At 41.1% G+C, this 25,285-nt stretch overlaps 1 protein-coding gene across 1 annotated transcript; it reads left to right on the forward strand.

The window, feature by feature from the left end:
• The first annotated feature begins 2,115 nt into the window (after nucleotides 1–2,115).
• On the forward strand, nucleotides 2,116–24,942 carry tmod2 (tropomodulin 2). The gene is made up of 10 exons (XM_049598116.1): nucleotides 2,116–2,251; nucleotides 7,865–8,085; nucleotides 10,709–10,865; nucleotides 18,464–18,586; nucleotides 18,970–19,044; nucleotides 19,129–19,259; nucleotides 19,353–19,460; nucleotides 19,552–19,695; nucleotides 21,262–21,406; nucleotides 21,991–24,942. The coding sequence occupies exons 2-10, from the start codon at nucleotides 7,960–7,962 to the stop codon at nucleotides 22,020–22,022; spliced, it is 1,041 nt and encodes a 346-aa protein (XP_049454073.1). The 5' UTR covers nucleotides 2,116–2,251; nucleotides 7,865–7,959; the 3' UTR covers nucleotides 22,023–24,942.
• The last annotated feature ends 343 nt before the right edge of the window (nucleotides 24,943–25,285 follow it).

Here is a 25,285-nt window from a genome sequence, read left to right on the forward strand (position 1 = left end):
GTGTTTACTTACAGGTTGTCTAGATTTGAGCATGTTATATATAGTAACATTTACAACCTACAAAACGTTAAGCAAAAACCTAGAGAGCAAACTAACCTAATGCTAACTACTAAATGGTCCCAAGGCACTTATTCCATCAGTCTAAACATTGGTGTCATAGGTAATATAACATGAATAGAGACACATGGCAAGTGGAAATAACAGTACAGTGTAAATGGATATGAGTGTAACTGGCCATGATGCAGGCCAAAATAAAAACGTAACCAACTATTTAACTTTTTTTGATTGGTTATTTGTTTTAGCAAAATCTGAATGACTACTTTCTATGCTTGTGACTGATTATGTGCTGGCACACATATGATGTGCCTTTCAGTAGCAGCATTTTGATGCCAGGCTCTGACTCACAGCAGGGATATTAAAGCAATCATATTGTTGTGTTAGGCTGCGGCTCACAAGAGGACTATTATATCAATATTATTGTGAAGCTATAAAGGAAAACAGAGTGTATGAATGAGTGTCAAAAGGCAGACTTGCAGCTTCCATTAGGTATATTGCATGAAAACTGGGGCTACTGAGACTTTTAGCACACATTTTGGCAACAGTAGATTTATTGGATCTGTCGTCTTCTCTTTCCTTGGTAAGGCTATATTCCTACAGTAATTATTTTCATTAGTGGGACCAATCCCAGCTGACACTATCTGACACAAATCGTCACCCTAGATGAGAGGCAGAGGCAGTATATGAAAAGTTAAAGCCTATCAGATCATTTCTGACACCACAGAAGATAAACCATGCTGACTGCCAAGTGCTCGCTCACCCTGCAGTAAACTCTATCTTTACCTTCAGCGAATATGTACTGATGTACAGACAGAGAGCTGGTTTTAAATGGCAGTAACTTAGTTTTCCTCCCAGTACATTTCAACCCCTTTAGCTGATTACTATCCTTGATCTCATGCCAACACCCACATCTCTTCCCAAAGTTTCTGTGTTACATGCAAAGCATCTTGTTACAGTGCACATATTGTGTGAACCCAGAGAGTGCATGAAATTCTATCTCCATTATTGTGTAACACAGTGTAGTTAAAAGGGGGATGAGCTCACCTTGATCTTTGCAATCAAGGGTAAGGTAAGGCTTTTAGAGTACACACTGTGTGTTTTGTGTGACAGAGGGAGGGTGGGAAAGACTGACAGAAAGAGTGAGAGAAGAATTTTAGTTTCACGTGTGAGTATGAAGTCTGCCTTTACAAGTCTATGTGATATTTTGTTGTCCACTGCTTGGCAGCACCTGGAAGCTGCTTGACATCTATGATCCACAGATTTCACACCAAACACTATTTCATTTTGTCTGAGCCACCCACACTTATTACACTTAACATTTACTCAGTATACCAGCTGTTTAATTACATAATTATCAATTACTATTTTTCTATATGTTTTTATTTCTCATGCTGTAATTCAGTGCCACATCTGTGTAGGCTCTGTTGTTGTTGTTGTTGTTGTGTAGATGATGTCATGTGTTGTGCAGACTGAAACAAAAATGTGATTTGGGGCTATACACTATTAATCACATTGACTTGCCTTGTCTTATGCCTCAATTTAAGTGTGTTCTGTGGCAGTCTTTTGATCATATAAACAATATATAAGAGTGCTATTTTGGTCACACCCATTGCAGCTTATGAAGGTGTAGCAGTGAGTATTGTGGCTAAAACAAATTATTAACTCAAAGTGAACTTACTAGCTTTTTGATGAGCTTTTAACTGCTTCTCATGGTCTCCAACAGCAGTTGGAGTTTGCACAGTAATCTTGGCGATGTCATAAATAGTTATCATATTGATATCTAAGTAACTGGCTGTTATAAGTGCAGTGATAAAATAGTTTTTGTGGGCAATATATTTTTCAGCCCTGGTTAATGGGATGTAATTAGGATGAGCTATTGCCCAGTATTTTTATTTTATTTTATTTTATTTTATTTTATTATTTCATTCTATTTTATTTTTTATCTATTATCTATCTCTCCTGTGATTGGTCCTTCCAGGTAGAAAGAGGCGGGCTGACTCACGCCATTGGTACACACCCAGCAGACTCTCTGTTCATTGGTTCAATCTGACGTCACTCAGAGAATGCGCTGGCTCTCCCTTCCTGTGTTACCGCCCTTGGGCTGAGAGTGAGAAATCAGGCAGTGAAGACATCGCATTCATTGGGAAGACAGACGTTATTTGGACATTCCTTAGTTAGGTCCCATTGACGTCAGGTAAGAAAATGAACAGCTCGGGGGTTTGGGAATTAGCATATTAATTCAGTGAACTTGCTAACCGTACAGTTTAACACACTATCACTTCTAAATGTGCTGCTTTAGCTAAACGGCTAGCAACTTGACTCAACTGTTAGCCTGTTAGCTACTACATGTCATCGGGTTATTTCGCATGGTGGGACTGCATCCGACAAATGTAGCCAAGTTACCAAAGTAAGAGTATCATATACCGCTTTGTCTGGCTTTAACTACTCATAGCAAGTGTGTGGTATCTTTTAGTAGGCGACGATAATCATTATCAACGTGTTAACTGTCAGCGTGACAATCATAAACATGTCAAGAGCGAGTTAGCTAACGCCGCTCCGTAGGCACAGGAGATGGGTGAAACTATTTCATTGAAGATACCAATCAAAGGGGCACAACTGATAAAGTACTGCTGTCTATAATATCGATAGTGCGATATGGTAAGTCACTTTATGGTAGTAGAAAGTGTTTTCTAATGACTGGCATCTGGTCATAGTTCTTGTTTTATTGTGTATGGCTGCTGCTAATTGTATTCACAATGTAGGACTAATTTAATCTTAGTTGTCCATCCCTGTCAGCCTGACAATGCATTTTACAGACAGGGCATCAGTACCCCCAGTGTCTGGCTAAGACAAGGATTTCAGTGTTTTTAAGGACATAGTTTCGGTGGGGTGACTCACATCAGTGTGCAGGGTGAGGGCAAGGCTGTGGCTTTAGCAGCAGTTTTACTAGTTTGATAGGTGCAAGGTCATTGTGCCTGTGTCACTGAGTGTAATGACACATGCCTTGCTAAAGAGCTCATGTATGGGTTCATGATTGTGTGTTCACAAGTCTTTTGACCAGCAGGGCTCAATGGGGAATGAAGGGTGTGGTCCAAGTCTTAAGAGGACGTCTGCTTAGAGAAGTATAGTTTCCCCCTTAAAGCCTGAGGGCAGGTGACCCTTTTGAAGGTGTGGAGCAGGTAACTGAGTGGAATGTCAGGGCGACTGCTGACATGGCATTTTTCGTGCCTACCGAGTACCACCCTCTGCACTGCAGCATTACAGATAAACAGGCTCCTCAGATAGGATTTGTTTAACCTGCATACCTTTCACTGGAGAGTGAAACCTGGCCGTGAGAGCCTAGTTTCACCCCAGGTGTAATGCAGCCACAGTAGCGAAGCGTGACTGTCATTAGTTGTTTTTTACAAAGGCATGAAAAGGCAGCCTTTCTTGGACCTGCATCATTCATGCAAGTCCTTGCTGAGTTGAAAGGCAGGGCACTCCTTGAAATCTGTTCTCATTATATAATAATGGTGTGTGTGTCTGGAGTGTGCTGCTAAAACAGAGGAGTATACAAATCATGTGTGTTTGTTTGAGAAACACCCCACTTCCTGTCTGGCCTTTGCCAGGTCTGCGCAAGAGTTGGGAGGGACAGAACATGCTTGAGTGAATGAACAACATAAGTGTTGGTTCTTTTTCCTACACATAGTTTTTGACTGTTTAACTAGAAGAGATAATAATATGCTTTTACTCTCCTGACATCTATATCTTCTCATTCTTTTCACTTTTTCATGTATTGCACTTAAGTTACCTTAGTGACAGCATGAACAGACCTGCTGTTGCTATCTCTGTCTCCTCCCGTGTTTTCTCTCATTTCTGACACTTCAGGCACCTCAGGAGGTGGATGATAAAAAGGATAAAAGAGAAGTGAGTAACAACAGGGAGTAGAGACATAAGAGTAGAGAATAAAACTGTAGAGGAGTAGGTGGTAGGAGGAAGTGCAGACTCTTGTCCCCTGGGTAGCAGAGCTGGGTCATTCTAACTATAGTCTTTTTGTGTTGTTGGGGCGGTGCTCTATAATAATGTAATAACCAGTCAGTGTTTCCTGTTCAGCTCCAAGCCGCAAGTTACTATTCCTCCAGGTTTTGCCTCTGAGATTTAAAATAGTGCAGGCAACCTGGATATTGATCGCAAGAGTTATACTTATAAACGTAGTAGGTTTTTTTTTTAGCTGCTAAGGGTTATATTGTATTAGCCAGAGACATCTGGGTTGGTGGGTATCACATTGCATACTTAATGACCCAAATAATCTTAGAATTGTTGAAAGATGATGAAGCCTCGCCATTTGACCTGAAACTGGTTCAGACATATCATTTAAATACACGGGTAACCATTGTTGGAGGAAGTGATGAAAGACGTAGAAACCATATTTTACATTCTACTTCCCTGTTTTCTATTACTTGATTTTTTAAAGATCATGGTTGGTATGTTGGCCCTGAACAAAACAGAAAGAAAGAAACATAGCACAATGTAACTTTGGTTAATGGGCATAGATGTTATGTATACTTACAACAATAAAATAGCTGTTTGTTTTGTCTTTTACGCACACATTCAATAGATGAATTTTTCTACTAGGGCTCGATTTAACTTTGTGCAGGGTTTCTGCGGGTCCTTAAAAAGTCTTAAAAGGCACTGAATTAATTAATCTAAAAATAAGGCATTAAAAGGTATTAAATCAATCTTTCAAAGTCATTAAAAATGCTCAGCTGTTGGAAACAGGATTTTTATGAATCTTTCTTTTTCTGACGTTGCATTGTAAAGTCTCAAAATAATCAGCAGTGTTCATTTTTTAAAAATAATTTACTGAATTCATCTTGCATTAAGTTCACTTAGATCCAGATAGCAGAATCAACAACACTCATATTTTGTTTCTGTCTGGGATGCTCAGAACAGAGGATCCACTGTCTGCTAGCTAGCTGTTACTGTACCCTGGATGACACGTGGAAGCACAACGAAAATTGGTTATTTAACTGAGGTTTAGCAGTATGGCTGAAACCGCTACAAGGCACTGCATATGAAGCTTGGTTGCAGACAAATTTGCCAACAAACTCCAGATTTTACCCATTTCTCTACTATCTTCTTCTCCGCCATATGTTATTATGCTACAATAAACCTTTGGGCAAAATTGTCCCTAACCCTAAGTAATTGATGTTGGTTCTTGTTTTGTTTTTTTTGTTTTTTGTTGCTGTCTTAAATCAAACTTGTCTTAAGCTATAGGAACCCTGTTTGTAAACTTTAGCCTTGCCTAAATCAGCCAGGTTTTACCACTTGAACTTTACCCCTAAACCTCCAGCCTGTCAGGTGAACTTAAATCGTGATATTTATGGCTTTGTCCTTGTGCAGTCCTCAATAATATGCTTATGTGGCCCAACAGTAGCCCGAGTGCACAGGTCAGTGTAGGAAAGTGTAAGGTGAGCATAGAGTGCAGACAGGTTGGCAGCATTATTGGCTCGGAGCCATCTGTTGTTGTCTTCAAGGATTAGCAGAGGGGAGAGGGAGAAAGGAATCAATCAGATTGGACTAATGGATCCTCTCAGTGTCTCCACTTCGGGCCTGAGCCCACCCATTGCCATCATTATCCCTGTCTGCACACCCCATTACTTTTCTGTCTGCAGGCTCAAAGCTACTGAACCTTAATGTTAAGGGTGGCTGTTGTTTTTGAATGTGTTGAGTTATACGTCAGTGAAGCGGAAAGTGTTTTTGAGAAAGTAGGATGATACGTTAAATGGTGTTAAATTTGAGCTGCTTGTCATAAGAGCATTATGTGTGTGTTCTGTGTGACATAACACTGGTCCCAGTCTCTGCTTTTCCCAGGTCTTGGCCAGAATTGTCGTCTCATCATCGGCTTTTGGATGTTGTTAGAATTTGTCTGGGATATTTCAGCAAAATTAGGACCAAGCAAGTCATAAATCAAACTTCATATGATGTAAGATCAGTATTTTCATAGGTTGCCTGACTGATGTGGAAGGAAAATGAAAAGAGTTAGGCTGAGTTGTGAGGGCCTTTTGGCAGAATGTATCAAAGTCTTCATTCTCACATAATCCCAGTAAAGCTTCCATGTGTTATTGTGTCCCTGGACATCTCGGTGTTGATTATGAAATATGAACAAAACTCCCCTTTCAAAAAAAACACACGAGCAAAGGCTCGTGATGACGTCATGAGAAACAAACCCTGGCGCCGTTCCACGATCCCAGCACAGAGGACTGCTGTTGCGGACACAACAGGCGAAATGATTTTCATATGATTTGGATTCAATGGATATTTTTAATCTGTGAGATGGATGTGTGTTGGTTCTCCTGTGTATGTCAGTTTTAGGATTTTCTTCTGTAAGCCTGTCGAAATGAACATTTTATTCACATTATTTCACAGCCTGATTTTTCAATTTAGGCCACATATTAAAGTCCATTTCTGTTGTTTCACCACCTTGCTTGTCTAGCACCATTAGCTTAGCTTCACCTGAGTGGCTGATCTCCTTCTTCCTAGTTAGCTGAGATAATATCCTGCAGTAGTCATTACTCTACTGACACTGTTTTCCAGGAATGGATTAAACTACTCTACGGTGTAACATTAATAGGCTGACATTATTATTGTAGCTCATTATATTCACCCGCTTTGATTAAAGCCATCAGTTCTGACATTTGGGCTCAGCTTTATTTGCTGGCTCTGAGGCTCGTAAATGCCCCTGATATGACTCTCGTAATCGCATCACAAAATAAATGTGTGTAGTTGTAGAGGTCTAATGGAGGAGGTGAGGGGAAGAATTAGTCCAGGACAGAGCTTGGATTGTGGAGAAGTAAACAGTCAGAGAAACACAGGCGGTGTCAGACTCTGAGGGAATTCCTCTGAACTTGAGAAATCAGTCAGGCAGCTCCGGGGAAATGGCACTTAATGTTTAAAGAATCTTTGGCGAAAGCAGAGTTGAAGCACAGCCAGGTTATTTTTTTCTGGTTGATGCTGTATTTTACAATTGACATGAATCAGTGAGACTGATGCGATATCCCTGCAAGTGAGTACTTGTTATGCCTAGTTAGTATTTACAGAAACACACACAGCTGTTTTTTTTTTAACAATAGCATGAGCAAGCGGTTTATGTATCTGTGCAGTTAAGTGTGTGCGAGTGTATGGGACTAAGAGCATCTGTGGCGTCCTGCAGGGAATCTGGAAATCATGAGGTCATTTAGTGTTGGGACCGTGGCGTGGGAGAGGGAACTGAAGGCTGAAGCCTCCTCATTCTGTTTGACAGGGTACACACTCACTCCTTCACACTCACTCATTCACTTATCTGAGCTTTATTTAATCTCAACGTTGGTGTTTTGTTCCTATAGGCTACTTCTACATAGAATTTCCACCAGTGTTTCCTGCCACTGCTACAGATTACTTCATTTTCAGGCCTCTTAGTCGTTAGAAGAAAATTATACACATGCATTTTCATATCCTGTAGGATAGGCTTCTTTTGCTTCGTCTTTTTAGCTGTAAATGTGTTTTTAAGTAGCACAGAGTTGGTGTTCTGATAAAGATGTCCTCGTGGGAGTGGTCAGATGATTTGCCTCAGCCTGAGAAAGTTCTTCCTTTGTTCCAGCTGTGTGTATGTGTTACATCACCGCAAGACCTCGTTATCCAGCCCAGCTGTGATCAACTATTGTTTCACAGGGATGAGATGTTTATTTCAGTTAGGATATATTTACATTACATGGTTTTAATGGGGTAAATTAAGATACATGTAATGCGCCATCATTGTGAATGTTTATTTGTGTGTGTTTGTCTTCAGGTAGCCTCCCCCTGGTCTGGAGCAGTGAGCCTGAGAGGGAACACTGTGGCTGTGGTCTGCTGTTCAGTGTTGTGTAGCGAGCTATAGCCGGCACCATGGCTGTGTCGTTCAAGAAGGACATGGACAAGTACAAGGATCTCGACGAAGATGAAATCCTCAACAAGCTGTCGGCGGAGGAGCTCAAACAGCTGGAGACGGCCCTCGAGGAGATGGACCCTGAGGTCAGGACTCAGTGAGGGTTGGAGGGGCTCCAGGGCTCTTTAGTGGGAGGGAGTTGGGTGGCAGAAGGGTTTGTTGGGAAGTTGCCAGTTAAAAAATAAAGAAGTCTTTATGCACTCATAAAAGCAAAAAAATCTTTGCAGCCATTGTTTTTATTTTCAAATAAGGGAAACGACTAAAATCTTAGCCGTGCCCCAGTTTTCAGAAGAATAATACCTAGTACCAACAAGTTAATGCCTCTTTGTTGGACTTGGTTGAGGCAGATTAAGGTCGAGGGAATCCACAAAAAATATAGTATGCCATTATCATAGGTTACTTCCTGGGATGCACTGAATGTCACAAAGTCAAATCCAAGGGTGGATTTTTCCCTCTGCACCTCCTAACTACACCTCCCAGTCCCCAGCGTCCCTGGATGGGAAAATCATTTGAAGGGAAGTCTCAGCTGCAGCAGCTCTCTCTGCAGGCTGCCAAGTGTTTGTGTGTTTATTTGTGAGTGGAGCTAGAGAGTATAATGAAATCCCTCCAAGCAACTGGGCGTTTTATTTAAATTCCATCTAAACTGAGTGAGATAAATCACCCCACATGGTGAGCATTGAAGGCCCACAGGAAGCAGTCAGCAACAGTGGGAAAATATTAATTTCTGGATCGCATGGCATCAAATAGACAAAGTGGTACTTGGCATGTTCACAAAGCGAAGCACTGCTAGTTTTACTAAACGCAGGCTGGCTAGACAAAGTTCTCTGAATGTTCACACATCCTCTGTCACCTCCTCCAAGTTTTTACTCACCTACAACAAATGGTCCTCAGTTGGTTGCATTTTTACATTGGGTGTTTTCAGCCAAGAAGTTTCAGTTCACATGCATCAAGTTCAACGAGTTCATGGTATGTTTACTTCCTGTTTGAACTTGTAATTCATGTTTCTTTCCCATGTGACTCTCCTACATCTGGCATTGATGCCAACTACCACAGAGAACACAGATGTAAGGAATATACTGGCTTTTACTGTCAGCGCTGCATCGGACAGAACTTTGAGAACATACTTAAGTCTGGAGTAGACAGGCAGATGTTAGATGATGGGGGCTTGGGGCTAGATTGGACAGCACAACAGCCATACAATGAAACTTTATAAGAATAACAAATGTGGTCCAAAAAAACTGGTCCAAAACACATAATCATAATCACGATAGATACAATAAGTAGCACAACATGCTCAGTATAGACAACAATAACCAACATGATTTCAGTGTGAAAGGTGTTTACACATTTAGCAAAGATTTAACTTTAGGTACAAAAGATTTTTAGTGTTCATGGTTTCTGACACAGCTCTACAGAGTCTTCCCAAGGGTAATTGTATGAATTCTTTGAAAAGAGGATGAACAGGATTGGCCACAATTTGTGGGGCTTTTTGTTTCACCTGCGTTTTATATACACATCCCTGTAGTTTCTGCTCTTTGCCAGTAATTTTGCTGATCATGTTTGTAACTCTGGACAGTCTGTTCTTATCCCCCAGGTGCCCATACCATGTACACATGTTAAAAGTTAAAACACTTTCAACAAAACTTCTGTAAACAGTGTTTAAAAGACTCTTGCTTATGTCATATATAGCTAATGTCCTGATTAGATACAGGCACGGCACTGCTTTTTTAAAAATGTATTTTGTGTTAGCTGTGCAACTTATAGTGCGATCAGAAAAAGGTTCCTAAATATTTGAACTTCACTACTGTTTCACCAGGCTGGTCATTAATCAGAGCAAGTGGAAAACAATGACAGACATTGTGTTGACTCACAATACCCGGCTTCTTAAGGCCAAAATACATGGGACAGGGATGCAGCGCCACACGTCTGCCGCAGCGTCACAGAGTGCCTCCATTTTTTAATCAACTGAAGCTGCTACACTGACCACAGAAGCTGCGTTTGCCAACATGGACATCTTTGAGCATCTTTCTATTTTTATGCAGCTGGTTTTGCGCACGGCTTGGTGTCCCTCCAACAATTAAAAACTATACTGAACTGTGTAAGAAACAAGTACGGTCTGTTTAAAAATAATTGAAATTAAAACCTATTCTGTACGCTGTTGGACCTGGGTAATCAATTTCGTTCTTTAACACGTTTGAATGACAAAAAACAATGAACCTTGAACCTCATTGTATCAGAGGCAATGCTAAGCAGTAGAGCAACTCTAAGGGTGTTTTTACATTTCACATTAAAATAAATCAGTGCATTCTGTTGTTAAAGTGATCCAGGTAATTGATTCATTACCAGTTATTATAGTCTAGACTCTACATGCTTCCAAACCCTGCAAAACCAACTGCATCATCACTTTGCTAAACGCTGTCTGTGTAGCAGGGAAAAAACCTGCTCCGCCCTGCCTACGTGATGTGCCTTGTCCGTGCTGTGGCCCATGCATTTTGGCATTTAGTCTTTCTTTTGCATTTTGTTTTAGAAATGTTTAAGTAATTCCATGAATGGATATTTATTTCATCACACAGAAGGCATAGAGATACATTTACAGCCTAAAAGCCACAATTTACTGTAGCATTTACCCTGTATCCAAGTCTATAATGAATGTTTTGAAGTCTTCATCAGTTGACAGGTCTAATGAGTCTCATTGCCTTCTCTCCTCAGAATGCTCTCCTCCCAGCGGGCTTACGTCAGAAGGACCAGACGTCCAAGAAAGCGACAGGATCATTCAACAGGGACAGCCTTCTGAAATACCTGGAGAAGGAAGCCATGGAGTACAAGGACAGAGAGGATGTAGTGCCCTTCACAGGGGAGAAAAAAGGTGTGTGTGTTTGTTTATAGAGTCACTCCAACATGAATATTTACTATTTTAAAACCTGCACATCAGAATCTTTGTTTAGTTTTTAAGTGCTTACTGGTGTGCCCTACATGTTACATGTTAAGGGCTTTCCAATAGACTGTCTTGAAATGACGACAACAAAACAGACGCCAGTAGGGATATTATACAGTGTCATATAGTGTACCTCGCCTGACTCTCATCAGTAACATCATTAGTGTGTTGCTATCACATGTTAGTAATGTATTTCTCAGGGGGATGGAGAACCAAGGTGTGTTTGTGTGTGTTTGTGTCTGTATCAGCAGTACAGACATACAGCAGTAATTACTGCTCTGCTGTCTTAGGCAGGTATTATTAATGGATGTCTGCTCTTATGCAACATACAGCAGTGTGGGGAAGGTGTGTTTGCACGAGGGGATAGCAGGTAGGGAGTGTCAAAGGAGGAGGCAGGGTTAGGATGAAATGTCTCGAATCCATCTGTTTGCTGACGTTAGTTCAGCTCTGTTTGTATTATGTCTGTATACAGTATATTTACCTGAACATATTAGCATATTCAATTGTGTTTATTGTTTATTTAAAATCAGAAATCAGAAAATGAAAATTAGCTGTTATTAAGGTGTACAAGGATAAACAAACAAAACAGAAAAAAGGTTGTGGGCACCCATGGAAAAAGAAGGGGCAGGAGCACACTGATTGATTTGCAGCTTTTAAATCTGCACACTAACGTTTCAACATTACCGTCTCCTTATCAGTGTCTCTGTCTGTTTCAAAGGTTTCATACATTTTAAAGGTGCATGTGGGTCTACTGTTGTGCATACTCTCTGATGTGGGAAGGGTTGTTTACATTGACAAGGCAATTGTCGAGGAGTCAGCAAACAAGACTGAATAGCTTCATGCATGAGAGTTTATTCTCTATAGAGAGGCTCAGAGTTTGTGCCCAGAACAGTGAATACAGGGCATCTTTATACCGACACTCAGACGACAAGATGATGAGAAATCAACTGTAGCTTTCTTGAGCTTTCCTGATTTAATTGTTCTCTTGATTACATCAGAGGAGCATACCTATTGCAATCTAGTATATAACATGTTAGGTAATCAGCTGTATCTGTTAGACAGTCAATGGACTGTCTTTGAAGGCGAGATTATAGTGAATGTAAATCACCTTACCATGAAAGTAATGACAGATGTTTACAAAAGGGGAAGAAGACAAAATTTCTACCACAACATGTAAACCAGAGATGAGCGAGCCAGGTCGGTGATCACACATATATGATATTGGGACGGTGCAGTACCACAGTGAGTGTGCTATGAGACAGTGATGGATACCTGTCTTTCACAAGCAGCCGAAAGCGGTGCGTTAAGCCGTTAGCTTAGTAGTGTTGAGTGTAATTTGAATTTTGTTACCAGGCTGGGTTTCAGTTGTCACAGCATTTTTTGAGCTTTGTTAACTGTGTCAGATCTTCCATACTCAGTTATTATTTTTCTGGCTGCTGAGCTCTTGGAAAACTCCCAAGCTAGAAAGTGTGTTGTGTTACTATGACAACCGACAACTGTGATGTCATTAGCTGTAGCGTAACTGCACATTAAACTGCGTTTTTAAGTATGTGATTTTGATATTGCTTTATCCTCTGTTTCCATGTGTTTGAAAATGTAACATAAGGGCCCTGACACACCAAGTCGATGGTCAGCCGTTAGTCAGTGTCGGGCTGTCGGTGAGCGTCTCTCGCCCTAGTTTTTGAGGCGTGCCCTGCACCATTGGCACTAGTCAGCCCCCTTTATTTAGCAATAGTGCACTGTAAATATAATGAGTGTATAATGTGTTCTTCCAACATCGGGTTTTGTTGCCCACTGGCATATTAAGTCTTGAATCTGTCCGGTTGGTCTTTCGGTTTCTATTTTTAAATAACAAATATAGACAGTAGCCACCAGATGATACAGAGTTATTTCCTCTCACGCAGGTACAGAACGTGTATGGTAGTGGTAAATGGACTGCACTTGTATAGCACCTTTCTAGTCTTCCGACCACTCAAAGCGCTTTTACACTGTGAGTCACATTCACCCATTCACACAAACTGGTGGCTGAGGCTATGATACAGAGTGTCACCTGCTATTCAGTAACCACACGCACTCACACATGGATGGAACAGCCACCGGGAACAATTATGAGTTGAGCATGTTGCCTAGGGATACTTCGACATGCATTGATCTTCCGATTAAGACGACCTGCTCTGCCTCTGAGCCACAGCCTCCCCTGTATGCTTGTTGGCCACTGGCTGTAGACTTTGCGGTGTTTTCAAGTGCAACTTCTTGGCTGAGACACAGACGATATGAGGCAACACAACAGTTGGCCTTCATTGTCACTAATTCTTTAATGTCGGTTTGGTGTGTCAGGGCCTTAAAGTGTAGTTAGAGTAAATGCTGCAGATTTTTTGATGTGGTAAAAGGGTAATAAAAACCCACAATAAATGAACAATGATAGGATAAATCTTTCGGCACCCTTGGCCAGTCGTCAAAGAACCCTAGAGTGTCTTGTCATCCACTTTCCAACCACCATTGATAGTTATTAGTAAACCATAACTTGATGTGCTCAAGACTGAGGCTCAGGCTGAGGTATTCCTCAGACAAAACTATGCAAATCCGAGCCTAAAACCTTATTTGAATAGGAGTGATTTCTCTAGTTGACCTAGATGATTTTTGTTTGATTATTTGTTTGCTCATTGATTGAAATGTCAATCAACAAATAACTTGGGGGCTCACTGGTTAAAGGTGCTTTGAGTCCAACTGTGGAGTTAGTCTCATATCAGAACTATACAATGAAGTCCAACTGCCATAAAAATATTTTACAGCAGTTGAGTCTGATTGTATGTGATACTCACACAGTTATATAATCAGGCCTATAGTATTGGCATTGAGAGAGTGAAAAGACACAAGGCCTTGAATGTGGGATGCATCATCATTACAACAGTCTGCGATACCTCAGAGTTGTTTACCCAGAGGGGAATAAAATTGTCGGAGGATTTCTGGAGTTTTGTCAGATGTTTGTGACAGATTTTTTTTCCCCTCACAGACATAAACACACACTGCTGATCCAGAATTAATGTTGCTGTAAAAACTGAAATAACCTGATCTCCTAGAGGATGAAACCAGTTCTGTCCAAACAGGTTTTAAGACATACTTGTGTTAATCCATGACACTTTCTAGAAGAGGGGAAAAAGAAGATTCTTTATGTGACAGCAAACAAAGTGAGCAGAGCAGAAACATTACTGGGTGGAAATTCTTGTGAAGAGGAATTCCTTTTGTTGGGATCTCCAGAGATCTGAACACTACTCCCTCATTGGAGAGTAAATATGGAGCTGACATCTTCCCCCTAACCCAACCCTGGCCTGTTAGAAATTATACTCCCGCTGTGTGTGAATGTGTGTGTGTGCATGAGTGTGTGGAGTCCCTGTGACAACATGGAAAACTGAAATCACTGTGGTGGTTCTGTGGAATGTTGCTGATTCTCTTCCCCTTGTTAAACCCACCCCCTGCTGATAAATAATGTGGTCATGAGTGTGTGTTCGTCTCCTTTCAATAATGCACATAATTTCAGAGGAAAACAGCCTGCTTAAATGCCATGGCAACCATTGTAGCCTTTTAACCACTTTAATGATATTATATTGGGTCAGTCCTTCATATTGCTTTTCTAAAAAAAAAACCCATTGTTTTTAACTTTTGTTTTCCTCTAGGTTTGGAAACACTTAACGTGAAGAAGTTTGGGCTAGATAGTGGTTTAGATTGTTAAAGGAAGATGTTTAGTATGATTGTATTTTTCAGTTGAGGTTTAAAATGGCCACAGCTGACGTAAACATCATCATGTGTCAGTGCAATGGAATACTTATTCCTTGTTACACTAATTGAAGCATTAAAGGCACGCTTCTTTGCAAGTATGATAAACATCATGTTTGTTGAGGTCACACTGGAGGGTGTGGCTGTTCAACCAATGACAACACACAAACACAGAGGAGCTCTATACCACACGCCTCCAATGTTCACTTTGTTATGAAGTGCTGTCATAGTTGAAGCATTTGCCATTAAAGGAGACCTGTCCATATTTTGTGTCTTATATATAATCTTACAATAAGGGATGTTGATATTAAACTTGGCCAGAGTTACAAATAATGAGATAACTCTACGTACAAGTAATCTATGTAAGCAAAAACCTCAGGCTTCACATTGTTCTGAACACTCTGTTTGCATCGTTTTTCTACTCTCATCGACAGTATGACATCTTAGTCTGCCAGATTTCTTTATGGTAATCTGCTCCAGGTGGTTTACATTATATAGCATGCACTGCTACATGTCGCTACATGCTAACGACAGGGAACCATGTCATTTTGGTTGCCGATGTTAATCATTTCCCCCTGATTTCTAATCATATTTCTGCTGGAACATGTCTGGTTGTGTTTAGACGCTTTATAAGGTGAATTTTCACGGTGGAAAATGCTGCTATTCCTCATTACAGTCACTCCCCGGCTGCAGTGATGGTGCAGAGATGCTGAGATATGGAAGGCCCAGAAATATTGACCAATCAGAGCTGACCAGGTTTTTGGCTAGGTGAATTTGTATTTCTTAGGATAGCGAAGGCATGGCCTGCCCTACCCTAACCTGCCTCACTCATCTTGCCTAAACCTAACCAACCCCTCCAATGAAGGCAACAAGTACTGGCCAATCAGAGGGAGAGTAGGGGGAGTCATAACCTTTAAATACAAGTATGAACCTGAAAATGAGCGTAATAGGTCCTCTGTAAGCAGCCATATGTAACAGAGAACCGGTACAGCAAAAGCATTAAATCTTTTACTGCAAAATTGACTGCTCAAGTTGTAATAAAAGTTCAGTTTATTAGGGATTACTCTCGTTGGTTGCATCATATTTTTATCGTTTTGGGCTCATATCTATGTGGTCAACAAACCAATAGGTTAGCCAGACTTAATTTGAGAAAACCAAAGCGAACGGTTCATGTAAACATCAGTTTACAGAGAAATTTCTGGGTTCAAGTAATCTGGCTAAACTGTTTATGTGTTCATGTCTGATTTTCTTGATAGTTTCAATTACTTCAAGACTGTTTACAGAGATGTCGCTGAGTTACCAGACCTTAGCAGTTACTTTGTCAGGTAAAATATTATCATAACCTATAGAGATATTTTCCAAAACTACAAAAGTAAGACCCAAACCAGAAGTTTTGTACTGTTAATGTTAATCTGTTTAAGAACCAACTTTACAGCATCTCTGTCACCATGCACAACAACAAGATGATGTATTATGTGTTGCGTCACATGAAAGGGAGTGATGAATGACTCGTCACATCGAATTAAAGAACGCTTTAGGCATTACTTGCTTGACTGACAAAATCTGTTGCTCTGACTGGAAAGAATCTGAGTCTCCAGTTACAGGCAGACACGTTGTTATTGACGTGCCTATTTTTTCCATTTGCACAATGTTGTACCATGATGTGCTTTCCTCATTCAGTCTGTGATATATGCTCCTGTTGGATCATACACATGACAAAGCTTTGGGACTGTCAGTCTCTTGGCAATGTCTTCTTGTTGCCTCTGAGTGGCTAAATGTCGCTCCAGAGGGACTGGCACAGGATGCTGCCTGATGACTGTATTTTACTGTTTACTGGCTTTCAGGAAGTGCCAGAGCCCCCACTTGGGACTAGTTTGAACAATTTGACTGGCTTGACTGACTTAGAGGGAGGGAAAGAGGGAGGGCCTGTTCTCGGGGTGTTTTTGTTTAAGGAGACAGGCATATAGAAGCAAATGGTGCCCGCTGGATGGTCTCTCCATCCAGTGCAAGTGTTGCCCCAGCAGTGCAGTTTTAGATTAGACTCCAGTCATTGTTCCATGACTTCCTGCGCTCTTTCCGTTTCTTCCTTCAGATAGGTTACCATGGCAATACCATAGCTGTCATGTCATGGCTGGATGGATTTCAGCTGGTCTGAACCACTGACAGTTGGGGAATGTTGTGTAAAACAGCAGGGGGCCCAGACTTATTTACACAGCACATTTCTGTTGTTCAGACTTCACCTCCTCGTCAGAAGTACAACATTATTATAACTGTCCAAAACAAGAATTTTAATTAGTTATTAGTTAATATTTTCAGCAACATTCACTCAGTGGATGTAATTAGGCTTTTGTAAAACTTACTAACAGACTCAAATGTCAAAGTGAAATTAAGTATGCCTATGAACAACTTGATCTTTGCCACTTCCCTGTGCATTGCAAGAAAGCAATGTACAAGGAAGTAATGTTTAATTACTTCAGAATGAGCCGTTTATATCCACATGCGAAGCTGGTGTAGATCAGGGACTGGGTGTCGTCACTACGGTGGCCCAGAAGGCACAAACCAAACCACTTGCTCTAGATAGGTCCATTCACATTTTCATGTTAGCCACCATAGTTCTCCTACACGCTTGACACACAGGAGAAGCTCAGCTGGTTGCAATCTGCACTCTCAATCCTAGACACTAGAACTTCTATGGATTTAAAGGTATATCATGTAACATTTACACATTATGGTGGCATGTTTGTGCAGTGGTTAGCATTGCTGCCTCACAGCAAGAGGGTTCCTGATTCAAACCCATGATGAACCCATTTAACACCCTCACCCCCCTTATTCTGAGTATGATTGTCTTGACCAAGGACAACTGCGGTGGGCTACTCCACAAATGAATTCACCATGTAACGTCTGCTGCAACAGTTGTATGGGTAGTCCACTCTACATTACATTAGCTAAAGTTACTTGCGGTTATTTCATCAGAATGAAGTGACAAAGTTTGAATAACATGAATAAACGTAATGTGACGGAAACCATAAGAGACATGATTTCTGCCAGAGTCACGTCAAATAGATTTTCATCAGCAATGGTGGTTCTTTAACTCCCATGACCCCATGCTTACACCGAAGTCCATCTTGTGTTACAGCTTTGATTAAAAGATCCCTGGAGGCAGAAATTAAATACTATACGTTTAAGTAAACGGGCCAAGAAACACACGGTGTAGAAATAAATTAAAATGAGAGATTAAAGCTGAAGAGCGAAAGAGAGAGATTACCATTTCAAGGTCCGGCTGTCTGATGTGTGCTGTTTGATGTCAGAGGCAAAAAAGTACAATGTGCGGAGATTCATTGAAGAGCTGATTAGTGTCGGTGTCAATTCCTATGCGTATATATTAATTATACAGTTGCTTTATCTGGGAATTATCTTGCTCATGGGCACACACACATTCACACACACAGCACCTGGCAGTCATGCAGTCTTATGATTGTGGCACAAGGCAAGAGGATAGGAATGGCTGGAGGAGAATGACGAGTCACATTAACCGCCAGTTAACAGTTGAACATTTTTTATAGAGATTGGAGGTTGTGCAATGTCTCATAAAACCCTCACCTGGCCTGCATGTACCCATTTCTTCTGTTTGGGTTGACGATATTTAAGTAATTTACTGCCTGCTCATTTTTAATGAGGGCTGAATCATCTCCTTTGAGTCAAGAATCTGTACGATATTCTCCTTTCCTCACTGTCCGTACCTTCTTTCTTTTCAGGTAAAGTATTTGTCCCCAAGCAGAAACCCATAGACACACGCAAAGAGGAAGTAACAACCCTGGATCCAGAATTAGAGGAGGCCCTGTCCAGCGCCACAGATACAGAGCTGTGTGATCTAGCAGGTAAGAATAAACAAATACCTTTGAGAAAGTCATTGTTTAAAAAGCTTTGAAAAGATTACTCTGTTGGGAGTGTCTTTAAAATGGAGGCTGTTGTGGTTGTGAGAAACTTTCAGTGTGCCTGAGCCCAGTCTGCTGGGACTGTAAAACACAAGCTCCTTTCACTCTGACTGTCTCTCCCAGGGCTCCGTCCTTAACTGTGTGTGTTGATGGGGGAATAAAAAAAGGGCTTACTGAGCAAAGTAACACCATTTGTCTGCCATGGCCTCTAGATTTGGTTACCTTTTATTCACTTACCGGTGCATTTTTGAACCCTGGAGAACACATGCAAACACACTGATTCCTCTCCACAGCTGCTGAGTCTATGGTTTGCTTTTGTTTTGCAGCGATCCTTGGTGTTCACACACTGGTCACCAGTAGTCAGACATATGATGGGACTTCATCTAAGGAGGGTTACAACAGTAAGTACAACCACAGAATTTACTTGTGTTAATTCAGTCATGCCTAAAGGATCAATATCATGACTGCTGCCTGTGTCTCGTTAGATGTAATCAAGGGGGAGAAGATGAACCCAGTGTTTGATGAGCCTCCCAATCCCACTAATGTAGAAGACACTCTGCAGAGGATAAAAAGCAATGACAGCTCCTTAACAGAGGTCAACCTCAACAACATTAAGGTACACAAAAACACAAGCTTTCAGAGTGTCACAGTGTGTACATGCTCGTCCATCCCTGGACTGATGGCAGTGTGTCTTTGTTTGGTGTTCCAGAACATCCCAATTCCCACGCTGAAGGACTTTGCCAAAGCCATGGAGAAGAACACGCAAGTCAAGAAGTTCAGCCTGGCAGCGACACGGAGTAACGACCCAATTGCTGTGGTGAGAGGGAGTGGCTTATATGGGCTTTTAATGGCTTTGTTGACACCTGACAATTCTGCATTTTCATCTTTGCCTTATCTCCTCCCCCCAGGCGTTCAGCGACATGCTGCGAGAGAACAAGACGTTGCGAAGTTTGAACTTGGAGTCCAACTTCATCACTGGGGCAGGGGTGCAGGCTTTGGTTGATGCATTGCGAGACAACGACACACTCACAGAGATCAAGATAGACAACCAGGTACCAGATGCTTTGTGACACACACATACATGCATCAGCACACCAGGAGTTAAAATGATAAGAGGCTTCTTAGATAAGCGGCAACCTCTAGGGCGGAAAAATGAAGACAACATGCCTGGAATAGCCACTTGAGGTTGGCTCCAGAAGCCAGTCAGTCCCCATAGACGCCCAACTTTACAGCAGAAATAAACATTCTTACAACCTGGTACAAAAACTGTTTGGGTCTGTTTTATGACAACTGTACAGAGGATTATTTTTTCTTTAACATCATTGTTTAAATGTTGTCAGGTTTAAAGTTATGCATAATTAAGGGCATTGGTGCTTTGTGTGAAGGACTGTCTGTGATGCGTCACGACAGTCTATAGCCCCTTTTACACTGCCTGTTAAAGGCAGGAATGTTCTTTTATTATTCTGCCTCGCCATTCTTTATAAAAGACACAGTCACAGAATGGGGGGATAGAGTTGTCTCGCCTTTGCGCCTTTAAGGTAGCGGAGGTAGTAAAGCCGCCAAATCAACTTCTGCGTAAAAGGGACAGCCAGTAGGACGGGAACATGGACAAGACAGGTGTGACGTTGTGACAATGTGTTAATATGTGCAACCCACTGCTGGGAGATTTAAAAAGCAGCTGATAGCAGTTAGCAGCTAGCTCAGAGAGGAAAAACAGCAGCCTAAAATGTCCACAGACTGGGGGAGACAAGAGGTCCTGGAGCACCTTACCCTCCAAACAGAGGACGAGATTAGCCGCCATATAACAGGGATGGTAAATGATTGTTATTGCCATGTTATGCCATTATAATCGCCCAGAAAGTGCTGTCAACCCGTATGTTATATGTCACATCAGAGGCTTACACTGTTGAGTTATATGCTAGCATGCTATCTAAAATCACACGCGGGGGTGGCATGATGCCACTGTTGTTTGGTTCTGTGTTAAAAGCAAAGGCAGCTTAATTAAGGGACTTCGTAGCGGCTCCATTGCACAACCTCTATGTTAAAAGGGCTTTTGACTCAGATACTCCGTCGCTCATCCACAGCTCAGCTTTCTTGTCTAAGTATGGTCACTTCTGGCTCCAAATATTCAAGATGGTGACGACCAAAAAACCAAAGTGTAGGCTTCAAAAGTCAACAAAAGAGTCAGCAAAAGGGTGACGTCACAGTGGCTACTTCCTATTATTTTTATACAGTCTATGTTTATAGATCATAAAACTCTTTAGAAGGTTAAAAAACTCCTGTTGCTTTTTTCTATATTTCATTCTTTTATTGCTGTCATCATTCAGGGTCGCTGTAGGTGATTACAGGGAACTTGTGACTGATGTCTTTGCGTTTTTTTAAATAAAGTGGTTTCACGCAGCCGAAAGTAGTGGAGAATGTGTGTGTTAAGCAGCGTGCAGTCGAAGAAAATGCCAACCAACACAAACCACTGCCTGAATAAAACACCAGATGAGAGTCTCCAGTAGTGGAAACGAAGTCAAACCATATCCCTTATAGTAATTTCGGCTATAAACCAAAGTGAAGTCTCAACTCTAATGTTCAGATCTTGACCACTGTATATTTTCTGTGTGTTTCAGAGGCAGCAGCTGGGCACTTCAGTAGAGATGGAGATAGCTAAAATGTTGGAAGAGAACAACAGCATAGTGAAGTTTGGCTACCACTTCACCCAGCAAGGACCTCGCTCCAGAGCTGCTGCAGCTATCACCAAGAACAACGATCTTGGTATGACACACACACACACACGCACACATACGCACACAAGAATTTGAGATTTGTTTAAACTTGCAAAACCTGGATGAGTTATAGCCCATTACGTTATCTCTCCACCTGGTTTCTCTCTCCTTAATACGTCAAAACAATTTCAACATCTCTGCAGTTCATCTGCTTTTACAGTGTTTTTTTTTTCTTCTGTAAGATGTCAGTCCTTAGTGACGACCTCTGCTCTCTTTTAGCTCCTCCTCCTGTCAGAGTCGTGGTAGCGCAGGTCTGATGCATGGGTGTGACTCAGAGTGTATCAGTGCATCAAAGTGTTTGAATAAATTAACAGTATGGACATTGACACAGTGTGATCACACAGCTTTGAGAATGATGACATCTCACTTCCTGTTTTCTGCACACACTGTTGAAATGGGTTTAAAACTTTGATCGCTGAGCTCATGATGACTTGCTTAGAGATGAACTAACAGGCCTGTGTAGGTTGAAGATCGTGTAGCATGTTTGCAGCTGTTCACTCTTACATATTTTTAACTTGACTTTGGGAAAAAGTCATGCCTGTGGCTCTTTCTCACCCTACTTTTCATCTTTAGTCCGCAGGAAGCGAGTGGAAGGGGACCTGTAGGGACGGAGCCCACGCTGTCTCCCAGCCAATCCTGTCGTTTCATCTCACCATGTGGAATAATTTCAGCCAATGCCCTGGTCTCATCTCACTGTGTGGAAACTTTAGTCTTGTGCCAAACTGTGGGGCAAGGCGCGCTAAACCAGAACATACATCTGAGAAGAAGGGAAATAACTGGAATTGCCCCCTCCCCATTTACATGTTCATACTTATGTTTATTATTATGTTGTTATTGAAGGTGTAAATCTGATTAGTTTTTAGTCTTTTCATTTCAGCTGCTCCTTTTTTTCGCCTTTATATGATCTGTTCAGACTTTTTACTTGCTTTTTCTCCCTTTTATATTACACTATAATCACGTGAAATAAACATGAATATTACCAAGTAACAGAAACAACAATAACAGCTTGTAAAACAGTAACTAACATTGAGAAAGCCCTGTATCCAAGATAGTTTATAGCCTACGCTCCCAGTGGAAATCCTGTAATGAACCAGCAGAATTTGTCACTAGAATGGTAGGGATAGCTCTGAAGTTGATGCTTGTGTCTATCAAGTGTTGCAGTCAAGACCGAGACCAGAGTGTATCAAGACAGTAGAGACCAAGCGTGAGTCCTTCACTGCAGGAATCATGATAAACTGTGGAGTACGCAAACAATCCACATTCCCATAAAAACATCCACAGAAAACAAAAGAAGATTTCACTTCATTCACCTCTTTTATTGCTAGACTGTACCATTAGAAATGTCTTGATGAAATAATCTAAAGGCATTGCAGAGGTGAATTTTTTGAGCAAATTTTCTGTTTTCTATTAGCAAGCAAATACTAAGGAGCTGAAATAAACTTAGCCAACACTCCTTTATTGCTCTGGCAGTTCGGTGATATCCAAGCAGTTGTGGTCTTGACTGGTCTTGAAATAAAATCCTAAGTCTTCTTTGGTTAACACCAAGAAGAGACTGAGTAAAAATGCGGTTGAGTTTGAGACGAATCCTTCAAAAAGCGGTCTTGAGACTAGAGTGATTTTGAGCACTACAACACTGTGTCTGTCTAGACTTAAGCATTCAATAGTGACATAACATAAAGTCAAACCAGTCTGTTAGAACCCATAGTAGATTTCAGGGGTGCCGCAATATTTGGAACATGTAAAATGTAAATTTGACAAAATTAAAGACATTTCTACCATAAATTGATGCAGAAAAGGGACAAATCGGTGCTTAAAAATTCACCAAAAAGCAGGAAATAAGTGTTTAATTAAAGATTTCTCGCGGGGGACACCCCTCATGTTTCATATGTGTCGCCCCTGATGTTGAAACGAAACCTTCACGCTTGGTTAGAACCGTATCTTACTGGCTGAATGGTCATAGCTTAGCCATAACCACTGCAAACCTTGTCTGACTGTACAGCTGTAAGATAACACAAGTTAACGTAAGGTAACACAAGATCTCTGTTTTACATTCCATCTGCATGGTGGTGTGCAGGTGTTCATTTGGAGTTGCCTTGTAAAGCCAGCTCGACTGTCTGGCTGGTGTGTGTAACGGTTAAGTTTGTGCCAGCCTCAGAGCAGATGCTGGCTCACCCCCCGCCCTTTGTATGAATTTAACACTGTACGTATCAATGCATAATGTTTAACAATACGACTGTTCTATTCTAACTGAAGACCTTGTTTTCGTACGGTTCACATTCTGATGTTGGTTTTTCTGATCGCTCATATCCCTCAACAGGAAATTATAACTCGGATATTTTGAATCATGTAAAAGTGGGATTGTACTGTAAAAGAAACAGGATATGAACTCCAGTCTAGACTGAAGAGGCTTTGGCCTGCGCTTACAGACGATGCTGTAAATGTCTGCTCAACACACTGGGTTTCTCCGATGCTTAATCATGCCAAAGACTAACACATGCAGTGCTTAAACTATCAGTGCGTAACATAACGGTTATTGGTTCAGGTTTTGGCTTTGCAGCTACAGTCACTTCCTTGCAGTACACGTTTGGGGAAAAGAATCTGCGGGTAAATAATAATGATTTAGATCACATCATGCCATTATATTTTATTTTTTGGGCCATTTATAGTTCAGCAAGTAGTTCCCTGAGATGTGAGGAGGAGTTGGCAAACACTTTCACTTCTCAGGTTGTAGCTAGCGAAATGTTTCTATGAGCAACATCTCCCAGATAGAAAGTCTTGTACAGATCTTAAATTTCACTTTTCCTGCCTCCTCTTTCACACGTTCACTCAGCTCTCCGCAGCATCTCAGCAGTAGCATGTCATTCATTGTGTAACCGATAACAACATGCTACTGTATGTGTGCCTCACACTGAACTTCCTGAGGCACACAGACGTGCTTGAGATGGGTCTAACAGGACTAATTCAGGATTACTTGAAACTTGTACATACTGTTAATGTGTAATAGGAACAATATGCTGGCATGAACATTACTCGTGAACATCATGTTTCTATTGACCAAAAATGTTCTTTCATCCTAACCGCCTCACATTCCTTGGACACGAGTTGTATGGCTGAGTTCAGTACTTTGGGTTTTATATCTGTGTACTTCTTCCGCAGTCATATCTGATAGTATTTCTTCTTGGACCTCTTTTTTTTTTTTGTTTGTTTTTACATTACTGTGCTTTGCTGGTGGACGGTCGGCTTCAGTGGAAAATTGCTTCTTTGCCTGGGCTTGTGATTCATTGTATGTATATTAATTGTAAAATGCCATCTCAAATTAAAACTGCACACACACTCACACACAGACTTTAATGTGTGTACCACATAAATCCACACAACTTGTTGCTGAGATTTTTTTGTACTCTAAATCAAAACCCAGGTGTAGATTCAATGTAAGGAATATGTACTATTGTAAAACCACAAGACTGGTAAAACGCACTGCTGAATATAAGACATCCTCAACAATAAATGTTTTTACATACACTGCACCAGTTTTCTTGCATTTTGTGATCTTTAAATGTATTTATATGTCACATTATCAGCCCAGTTTGCAGTTGCATAAGCAGTAGAAACATGAAACAATATTCCAGATTGATTTGACGAATTCATTCTCAGCACAAGCTCCACTTTTAGAAAATATCCCAAGCTTTTAGCTTCATCCATTTGGTTTCGTCAGCAGATTGAGTTTCCTCAGTTGTCATGGAGATGCTCAGTTGTTGACAAAGGAGCGAACTCCATTCACAGCAAATGTGGCTGAAAGCTACACAGAATCTCAAGTAAGTTTTAAGTTTTAGATAAGGTCAGTAATGAAACTTTAATTTCAACTACA

The sequence above is a fragment of the Epinephelus fuscoguttatus genome, linkage group LG2 (assembly GCF_011397635.1).
Source record: "Epinephelus fuscoguttatus linkage group LG2, E.fuscoguttatus.final_Chr_v1".
NCBI classification, from domain to species: Eukaryota; Metazoa; Chordata; class Actinopteri; order Perciformes; family Serranidae; genus Epinephelus; species Epinephelus fuscoguttatus.